Source organism: Crinia signifera, chromosome 7 (genome assembly GCF_055691185.1).
Source record: "Crinia signifera chromosome 7, ASM5569118v1, whole genome shotgun sequence".
NCBI classification, from domain to species: Eukaryota; Metazoa; Chordata; class Amphibia; order Anura; family Myobatrachidae; genus Crinia; species Crinia signifera.
The window spans coordinates 166,295,725-166,307,079 of NC_139223.1; the positions used below are offsets into that span (position 1 = coordinate 166,295,725).

An 11,355-nucleotide genomic window follows, 5' to 3' on the forward strand; every position below is an offset into this window, starting at 1 on the left:
CTTTGCCGCGTTAACCATAAGTAATACAGCAAAAGTAAAGATTGAACCTTGCAGACCCCGTGAACGGCCGGTCCAACAAACATACTTTCACTCAAACCAAGCATACATATAAGGTGAACACAACAGGTACAGTATTTTCAATTTTAAATCATTTTCTTCATGTTCCTTCCGACATGAGCAGTGAAACAGCACTTCGGTCCCTCAATATTCTATTTGGCATCATCTGAATTCTCACAAAGCAATCCTCAAACTGGTATCACATTACTGTTGGTATACAGCATTTGCTTTAAAATTCCCCTCTTTGAGGAATGCTTTATAAGAACTCAATTTGCAAACTCCCACTTTCTTTTTTTTACGGGCCCCCACTTGTTGAAGCATGTTTTACCACACATAGGCCCTTATTCTGATCGGTGCGGATATTCCCGCATTCATACGGAGCGGTCCGCACGCCACGGTGTTTTGCCGCGTGCGGCCATCGTCCGTAGAAACGCCCACGTGTCCTCCGCATTCGGACGGACTCACTCTTTAAGAACAGGGCGTGTTTACGGACGACATACAAACCATGCGTGTGCGGGAGAAACACTCCGATTCTGCACGGTATTACAGAGTATTACAGAGTATGCTCGGGAATACCGCATCCGAACGGGAGCCAAGCGGTGCTACCGCCCGTAAGCGGAGTATTTACGCCAAACAACCCACTATTATGTATATTCTGCAATACATCACATGACCCACTTATTCAATTACCTATCCTCATCAAAAAATGCTTATTTGGAATTGGAATCAATTAGATGCCAATATATCCTTACAAGCATGCCTAACACATGCATTGCACACATTAACCCTTACAGCAATTCAAGTGCAATGGTTTCAAATAAAGCACTGACAAGCGGCCTATTAGTGAGTAATGAGTAAAGGAGTCGATTCTATTGGGTTCAGGTGTTAATGCTTGTAGTCATTAGGCGGTACGTTCGCCTACCGCATGAACGAGTGGTGTCCGCAAAGCAATAGTACACTTGTGGACACCGCACATTTCTGCCCTTTTTGATCGCGTGCATTCGGAGTGGTATCTGAATGTACGCCCCCCAACATAAGTGTACTCCCCCGTGTCCGCCCATGTTTCCGCCCCGTTTTGCCCACTTTGAAACTACGCCCATGTGTCATTCCGCATGACGCCCATAATACGCCCATATTTCCCGACTGATTGCGGGGAACAGTTTTGGACGGGATTTGGCCGAACTGGTACGGAGTCAAGGCGTGGCACATGCGCGTTGCGTTCTCCACGCATGCGCAGACGCCGTAAAGACGCGATCCGAAAGTATGCGGTAAAGTACGCGTCAATCAGAATAAGGGCCATAGTGCTATCGCCATTTTCATGCAAGAAGGACATTTAACAGAAGTATAATAAAAGATATAAATATGTATTCATCATCATACACAAGAATGTAATTCAATACAATACCACATAACAAGACATCTTCACGTCTTGGCTTCCCCATCACAGCTTAACTCCTCTCCTTATGTGACACCCACGACCACCATACGACAAGCTCAACTAGTGTGGAGTTGTCGTTACTTTTATAACTTGAGGATAAGGGTGGACACTCTTACAGCGATCTCGTCATGCATGTCCATGTAAGGTAATTTTAACTGCGTATAGGGAAGTTTGCACAGATAATGGATATTTGTCCATTTTATCTGTGTGTGCAAAAGGCTAAGTTCCCAAGAAAGTTCTAGAAGTATTACATAACATATCCTGTTGTTTTCAACAGAACATCTGGATTTCATTAGATAACTAAAAGATGCATGTCATCTGGTCCACCGGGATCCAGGGCTGGGGAGATACATGATTATAGAATGGCTTGAATCATATACCTTTAACAATTGTAACGGGTTAATGCCTTAACCCAAATTGGATACACAGAACATGGGTGGTCTGTTGCACCCCTGGACCAGATACTAGTTTTGCCTGTTCCCTGCACCTCGTTACCCTGAATCCCCTTGTTATGCAGCTTTACTGCACCCTGTGTCACATTCCTCCACCTGATACTGTTCATGGCTATAGGATGATGGCTGCAAGTACAGGGCATATGTGTAGACCATAGAGACACATATATAGAGTACACGTGTGGGAGGATGAGTGGAGATCAGTGCAGGTCAGGAGTCAGGACACTCTGGTAGGGGGGAGTGAGTCTGCAGCCGGCTGCAGGAGATAAAGAGGAGTGACAGGGATATATATATATATATATATATATATATATACACACACACACATAGATGTATACATACTTAGAGCCATGTGAGTCTAAGTGTGTCCCCCCAAAGGTTGGTGTCCTACTTACACTGCCCTGATGGTCACTCATCTCCTGCCTGGCTCCTCACTGACTGGCCTCACATGCTGCAGTGTCTCCGACCCGGCTACCGGCTCCTGCACTGCTGCAGCTGCATCAATCTCACTAGGTACTCCCACACTGGCTGTGGTGTCTCCCACCGACCCAACTTGTCGCGCAGAGCAGTGAGTACAGCGAGCATCGGGCAACCAGATGACAGAGGGAGCATCGGGAGAAGGGGGGCTCATGACGCAATGCTGCATACAATGAAGGTATCGCCAGGCAGCACCAGGCTCTAAATGCAGGAGTGTGAGCAGAACATAAGGAGGCAATGGAGCCAGTGCCCCCTTTAAGGCTGGCGCCTGGTGTTAGATGACTAACTCCGGGAGTTCTGCCACTGGAGCCAGGCTCTTGTGTGCTGTGACAATGATTCTAAAGGCCCATACACACTGGGTGACTTTCATGTGAAAGCCACTCAGTTTTCTCATCTGAGTGGCTTTCAGCATGAAAGCCGCCCAGTGTGTACAGGGCAGCGATGAGCAGTGAGCACTGCTGCGCACTCCCGCATCATCGTTGCCAGCAGTCGCTTATCTGCTGGTATTAACAGCAGATGAGCGGCTTTGTGGACAGATTTCCATAGGGCTGCGCTCCACCCCCCACTGGCAGCACTGGGCAGGGGGACAGCCGCTCAGTGTGTATGCACTGAGTGGCTTTGCCCCCAGCGATGACAACGATCATCTCTGTCCATAGACGCTGGAAAAAATCGCTCAGTGTGTACGGTCCTTTAGAGCACTTTTGCCACACCATATTCCCATTTTTATCTAGCAGTGTAGCCATAATATTATTAGTGTTCACCGATAGTAAATATGACCCAGTCCGGCCACAAATTGGCTTTGCAATAGTGAAATACTAATGCTGTAATATATCTTCACTTGGCTTTCATATGCAGTTTGTTCAATTGTACTGTACCCTACAATTATCTTTGCCTCTTCCCTGGATGGTTTTGACTGAAAGTTTGAGACTACTGGGAAAAAAACTCTTCCAAAAAAAGCCAACAAGATGACCCATCACTGAGTACTTGGCTTTGGTGTAAGCATTTTCAGCCTCAGGTTTTCTGTATAGTTCTTTATTGAGCTCCTGAGACATTTTGTAAGTAATTCAAAATTGACCATAAGAGCAACATCATAGAATCTCCCAGGAAGACTATACCTTGGTGAATCAGAACACAGAGGTGCTGTCTTTATTTTTTATATTTTTAAAGCATTGGTGTAATTGTACATATGAGACATGCTATATGCACTAGGGGATCACACACTCAGGAATAATGTAACTGATTTATTAGGGGATCTTCTGCAAGCTGAGAAGTCATTGTTGGACATTTGCATGCGTTTGCAGCCAGTATTAGGTAAGTCTCCTTGGCATTTCCAAAGCAACTCCTTAGACAATTTTTTTGTAAACTTGTCAAATCAATTCTGTGGAATTATTTTAGATAAAAATATTAGGACAAATTGCAATTAAGATTTTTTGATCGGTAAATGTATCAACGTTTGCCTTTAAAAATATTTATTTCTGAAACACCGCTGAAGGGGTCTGTAGTCAGAAAGGCATTTGCGGCATCTTTATTTTGTTGCAAATAACTGAAAGTTCATCTTATCTGTCCTGCCTGCAACAATGCAATAACTGGTGATAAAAGTTTGTCGTTGGATGGTGGCAGATAATTTTTAGAACATGGCCATGTTCCGCACATCTTCTCTAACCTTAGAAGAGTCACTGTAATTAACTATATTTTTAATCAAAATAATATCATACTGTAATTAGACAAATAATAATCCTCTTTCTCATTCTGATTTTTTTATAGTGTATTATGCCCCCAAAAAATATTTTTTCAGAACATTCTAAAACTGAGGTCCGAATTTACTGAAGTTTGTAAAAATTAAAACAAGTGTGTTGCTCATAACAACAACAATCAGATTCTGTCTATATTTTTCTAGCATGTAATAGAAAATGATAGAAAAAATCTGATTGGTTGCTAGGGGCAACATGACCTATTTTTATTTTTATAAGCTTTAGTAAATTTATCCCCATGACTGCTATTAGACATTTGCCAAAACCCTTCTTTAGAAGCTGTTTCTATTACACAGACTGTCCCGACGTGTATAGCATGTCATTTGTAATTACTCCGACATCTGTATTTCTTAATCTAAAAGTAATTTTTAGATTATATTTGTATATTATATATTTAGTTTATATTGTCTAGACAGTGTTACATTTTGATGTTTCAATGAAAAGGAAATACTCCAGCGCATCCATATATTTCCATTATAATATTTTATCATTTTGGCAAATCGTGTAGTCAAGTAATATTGTTAATTTGTCTGAACAACAATATACATTTAAAATAAATCATTGTTACAAACCAAAATGTGTACTTTCTCTAGTCTCCTATGCCTTTCAATTATGGTTAAAGCAAGAATGGCAAAATCAATGGATATCATATGATCTATGTATTGTATACTGTATATGTCTATATTTATGGTCATTATATCAGTTAAACAAATGCCATTAGATTTAAATATCAACCATCTGGTTTTTCTGTTTGTGTTCTAAATACTGAGGATTTTTTGTTTGTTTCTGGATGGATTTTACCCATACTGTACATAGGCTTAAAATGTATGGCTTTAAACTTAGAGAATTTTTTTTTTTCTGGAGAAATAGTATAGTAAGCAAAATAATAAGAACAAATTAGAACTACAAGTAATTTATATTATCTTTGCAAGAAAAAAATATGATTAAAAAAAAACGGTTCCATTGAAATGGGGCATTTTTTACATTTGCCACTAAAGTGGACACATGTATAACTTCTTTTAGTCTAAAAAAACTAAAACCTTGAACCTAAGAAAAAACATTTTTTTTTATATCTTGAATTATATTTCATAATTCATGCATTACAGGGTTAAGCAGATAGAACAACATGATTTGCTGATGCTATTTATTAACAGGAATAGTATAAGAATATAAAATACATGAAAATAAACTTGCAGGTTTTTTTTTAAGTCCATTGCTTCTTTGAGTTTAAGATTTGAATCACAATACATATGAGAATGCTTTGTTTTTTTTAAAGAGAATCTATTAAAAAGTAATCTTTCCAGACAGTTTTTGATTTCCAAAGATACCCATGTTTCATGATATGATATGTAAAGATTGTGCATATAGCATTTAGACAAGAAAAAAACCCACCTATGATATTGATAGTAAATAAAATAAATTATGCTTATAGAATGGAGACAAATGATCCGATAGAAAACGTGAAAACACTTAAAAAATGGGAAGTCTGGAAACAATATATAGAACATGAGGGAGATGCCTTCTGGGAGGTCATAAATGACCTCGATGTATAAATGTTAAATAACATATTTGAGTATTAATGTAAATCCATAGGAACCTTCTTAGAAAAACTAGAAAATACGAAAACCTGAAACTCAAAAGCTTTAAAAATTATGTGAGAGATTCCGAAACCCAAAAACCTATTTATGTAAGTTCTGATAGTTTGTATGTATTGTGTGATTGTTTCTATATGTAGTGTGGGTTTTATATGTACTGTATGTTTTTAAATGTGGACATGTATAATATACGATCATGTCTGATGTTTGTACCTGAAAATGGATAAATAAACTATTAAAAATTAAAGTCTTACTTTAAAAAAATAGTGAAAAAAATAAAATGTAATACAGGTTGAGTATCCCTTATCCAAAATGCTCGGGACCAGGAGAATTTTGGATAACGGATTATTCTGTATTTCGGAATATTTTAATATTTCAATGATGTATTTTGAAGTATCTTGCGTTTATGCTGTATACACACATAAAATACACACAAATATATTTTATTACCACATAAATTACACACAAATATATTTTATTTGTTCAAAAAACAAGGTTTCAAAACGTGAAACAAAATTTGTGTACTATCTCAGCACTGAATTTGAATGCCAAGCAATCATTGTCTTGCACATATATAGTGCCAGTTACATATCATGCCCCCAGTGATGCTGTTACAAATGTCCCCAGTGAGTTTTTAGCAAAAAAAATTTTTTTTTTTACTTTCTGGAATGTCTGGTTTTCGGAATAATTCGGATAACGGATATTTGGATACGGGATACTCGACCTGTACAAATAAAAAAAAAAAAAGTAATCTTTCCAGACAGTTTTTGTTTTCCAAAGATACCCATGTTTCATGATATGATATGTAAAGATTGTGCATATAGCATTTATATATATAGAAATCCTTTGATGAACATTATGAGTACAATTTACTATTGAATTTAGATTGAATGGTTATGAACTAGGCAATCTCGGCCAGGAATCACAATTCGGAAATTTACTTAAAACGAAAATCTGCAGAGTTTGCTCAAATCTGAATGAAATTTGTGGTACAGCATACATATAGGAATCAATAGACTATTGGCCAAATTTGGGATGACTTTACATAGGCACCAGCATAACACAGACATTTACTATCACTTATATCAGCAAACTCTGATGATATTTCAGCTCAAAATATGAATGTCAAATAGACACAGATTTGTGCAATGTTCTATGTGTAAAAGTAAAAAAAAAAAAAAAGAGTTAAAATGACAATAAAAATGGTGTGGGGTCCCTCCTCCTAAACTTAACCAGCCCCAGGCTCATTGAGCTTTTTAAAAAAATACAGGGAAATAATTATGTAGGGGTTCCCTGTAGTTAAAGACTGAGCATTGGGCTCTTGGCCTGGTCATTGTTCCAAAAATATGGGGGACAAAATATGTAGGAGTTTCCCATATTTTTTAAAACCAGCACAGGGCTCTACTAGTCAGTAAGATAATGTCACAGCTAGGAAACACATTTAAATTGCTGGGGCCATAGCATCCCCCCACCACCCAAACTAGTCAGCCCTGATAGACTGGGGACACCAAAAAAGGGGTCCATCCACCCCATCCATTGCACCCAAAGGCCAGGGCTAAATATTTGGGCTGTCCCCTCACCCATAGGTGGTGGGTGGTGTGTTGATAGCTTTTTGTGTAAAAGACAGATTCAATATATTGTTTTACTGTGGAACTACCATGTTTTTACTTGGAGAACCACAAGTACCAGCATGCTGGTATTTGTACTTCCGCAGTAAAACAAATATTCAAACAAAGACACAAACACACACTCTCCATTCCCTCAACTGCCAGGGCCCTTGGGTGACTTCTGTCAAGTAGGTCGAGTATGGGGTTAGGATACAAGGTTAAAGTTCTGGCATATTTTAAATGGGGATTTACACCCCATTTAGGTATTCACTGAGCTCTACCTTGAGTGACTACACAGCAGAGCTCAGCCAATCAGGAGAGTGCTAATATGTGGTGCTCCCTGATTCACTCCTGGATCCCCTAAGTGACAGAAGTACTGTAACAGAGGGACCCTGAAGTCGTGGGAAGGGAGATTATGTATATACAAGTGTACTTTCAGTACATCTGGTTCGGAAAACTTGCATTTTATTAAACATGTGTATACCTATATGGAATGTAGAGGACTGATCTACACTGGATATAGATGAGTATTTTTTTCACAGGTACCATGATGGATTCTACTGAACAAGAGACCCGAAGAACCACATGGCAAATTAGGAAATTATGTGTGTGGCAGTGTGCACTGTGGATTACTAAACTTTTACTTTGATGGTGTGTATGTTTGTGTCTTTATTTTATTTTATAGGTGAATTACTATTAAGGTTGTCCAACTAAAAAAGCGACAATACTAAACAAAAGTTTTAATAACAGATCTCTTTTATTTTAAGACATGCCTTGGAACAATAATACAATTATAAAGGAATTTATTCTTCTCGGTCTTACCAGTGATCCTAGGATGCAAGTTATTCTTTTCTTTGTCTTTCTACTTGTGTACATGATCATATTAATTGGAAATGTTTTCATAATTATTCTAATCCTTTTTGATGTCAGCCTTCACACCCCAATGTATTTCTTCCTGGGCAACCTCTCGTTTCTGGATCTCTGCTACTCCTCTTCAACTGTGCCGAGGATGCTGAAGGATCTGATGTCCGTAAAGAAAACTATCTTGTATGCTGAGTGTGCAACACAAATGTTTACTGCTCTATCCTTGGGGGAAATTGAGTGTATTCTGCTTGCTGTTATGGCTTATGACCGTTATGTAGCTATATGTTATCCACTACAGTATACCACAATCATGAGTAAGACTGTCTGTATCAGATTAGCCACTGGGACATGGATATGTGGATTTATTTTCTCTGCTTCACTTGTTTCTCTTACACTGAATGTAAATCGTTGTGACAATAATGAAATTAATAATTTTGTATGTGAAGTGATAGAAGTATTATCACTGGGCTGTGAAAATATTTTGCTAATTGAATTCGTAATTTTTGTTGTTGACGTGATTCTTCTTATGATCCCAGTCACATTTATTGTAATATCTTACATTCAAATCATTTTAAGCATTTTAAAAATTGCATCTACAGCGGGGCAGTGGAAAGCTTTTTCCACCTGTGGGTCTCACATGGCGGTTGTGACAATGTTTTATGGCTCATGTATGGCCGCCTACATGAAACCTAGATCACGCTCTCTAGGAGGAACAGATAAATTCATTACTTTATTTTATGGAATTTTTACCCCATTGCTGAATCCTATAATATATACACTTAGGAATAATGATGTAAGGGCAGCTTTTCTGAAATTTAGAAATAGAAACAGGTTCTGCTATTTTAAATTTAGACATTAGATTGACAAAATACCAATATTACATGGTGTTGAGTGAGCATCCTGGAATTAAATTACCAAACTTTTTGGTCTTCCCCTGAACACCGCTTAACTTTATATGTTTGTCCTTATTAATGTTGACTGTGGACACCACATTTTAAGAGCTCATGTATATTTGCAGTGTTTGAAGCACATAAACAATCAGGGCTTTCATCGGGCTCCTCCCACCCTATGGAATGCCCTTCCACACACAATAAGACTCTCCACTAGCCTCTAAACTTCCAAGTGTTCCCTGAAAACTCACCTCTTCAGGCAAGCCTATCATATTTAATTTCTACACGCATAACCTTTTGAGACACTTATATAGTATCTAGCTTCCCTTCTGGACCTGTAACTTGGTGGGACTGCTATGCTATTACTGGTGCCTGTCCTTGTGTTTCCCTCCTCTTTCCCCTATAGATTGTAAGCTTGCAGCAGGGCCCTCCTACCTCCAAGTCTGTCTGTTACCCAGTTTGTTTTATCTCTGTCTACTATTGTAAAGCGCAATGGAATCTGCTGCGCTATATAAGAAACTGTAAATAAAATAAATAATAAATAAATCAAGGTTCCAGACTTTTAGGCTATCCAGAGATCATTTATATTCGGGGGCAAAATATAGAAATGAGTACATTTATGACAGCCAAAAATCTGATGCATAAATAACTGAGCTGTGAGATTTAGCATTAAATCAAGTCTGTTTGTCACAGCATTTTTCAATCAAAAGAAGCACTGTACAAGAGATTACGGTAGTTCCTAAACTGTGTGCCACCCTGGGGTTCCAAGATGCTGTTTGGTGGTCCATGATAGAAAAAAACAGCGCATTTGGCTGCCAGTAATAAAATATAGTGACAATCAGAAACACCACTGTACCCCACCACCTAACTGACCTTAAGTTAGACAAGTTTATCCAAAGTTTTAGAAGGATGCAGGTTCTGGTGTCCACACATTGTGTTTTAGCAGGATGCAGCAGGCTTTTGTATATACTGTATCCTCTTGAGTAAGCATCCTGCTAAACAGCACCTGTTCGACTGCATCCTGCATGTGTCGACTGAGATTATCCACATATTGGAAGATTAATTGTTAAGTATTGAAGACAGTCTTCTTGTCCAAACATTTCAGATTCCTTTCAATTTTTCTCGATTATTCTGTTTCTCTCCATACCACACTACCACCTCACAGCAGCAGATAGCGCGACTGAGGGCAGGGGTGTAACATTTATTGTATTGTAAATGTAATACATCCCATCACTGATCATACGCATAGCAGTATTTAGTAATACCATATACTGGGAGGGATCCTCTTAGATCCCTCTCATGTAATTATGTGTAAAGAAGCCAATAGGCTTCTAATAGATAACACCATCTATAGATGGCATAGTCTACCAGTTATTGCAGACAAGGAAAATATCCAGCTCCAAGGATAAATAGTGAGGACATGTACCAAATATTTCATTACTAAGTGGGGAAAAGAAGCAGTTTATGTCCTTGCCAGTGCAAACTGACTCTTTTACAGTAATAACTCAGTATACTGATGCTGGCATCCCAACAGCCTTCAGAAAAACAGTACCAGAACTTCAAAAGAGATCAAAATGCTAACGCCGGAATATGGGCAGCCAACATCCTGAACGTAAGAATGCTGGGTAGGTTAGTGTCCGGCCATGGAATTTTTAGGCACTAGTGGAGGAACAAAGTTTTAGGCTATGTGGTGGGGAGAGGTTAGCGTTAGGTGGTGGGTAGGTGTTTAGGCAATCACAAGTGAGGTCTAGCCTGCAGGGCAGTGGCTTTAGGTTTAGGCAGAGAGTGTTAGGGTTAGACACTAGCAGGGAGGGCTAGGGTCAGACTACGGGGGTTAGACTGCTGCAGACTGCTGCATGAGATGGTTAGAGAGAGGGTGGCAGAAAGTTGGGGTGCATAGAGAGCTCCTGTATCGGGATGCTGGGGTCAATCTTATGACCTCTGGGATATCCTATGTATCCGCTCTAAAACCAGTAAGCTTAATTGAAACTACTTAACTGACTACTCATTAAGGTCACATACAATCAAGACACTTTAACACTTGTAACTTTTGTTACCTTCCGTCTTTTTATTATTTCTATGAAAGACCATTTTGCTTTGTATAGTTAAGTAAATATTAAGTTTTGTCTATTTTGCATAATGATGATAAAGCCTTTTGCTTTTCTGAATGTGATTGGTTTTAAGTAGTCAGTTAAGAAACCATATTCTGTATCTGGTCACCGAG

The 11,355-nt window shown here is 38.7% G+C and overlaps 1 protein-coding gene across 1 annotated transcript; it reads left to right on the top strand.

Moving 5' to 3' along the window:
* Nucleotides 1–8,146: 8,146 nt before the first annotated feature.
* On the top strand, nt 8,147–9,100 carry LOC146021288 (olfactory receptor 13C2-like). The gene has a single exon (XM_083155082.1). The coding sequence runs from the start codon at nt 8,147–8,149 to the stop codon at nt 9,098–9,100; it is 954 nt and encodes a 317-aa protein (XP_083011208.1).
* Nucleotides 9,101–11,355: the final 2,255 nt, after the last annotated feature.

Coding starts and splice junctions, on each gene's coding strand:
- LOC146021288 (XM_083155082.1), top strand. CDS start 8,147: ATGCCTTGGAACAATAATACAATTATAAAGGAATTTATTCTTCTCGGT.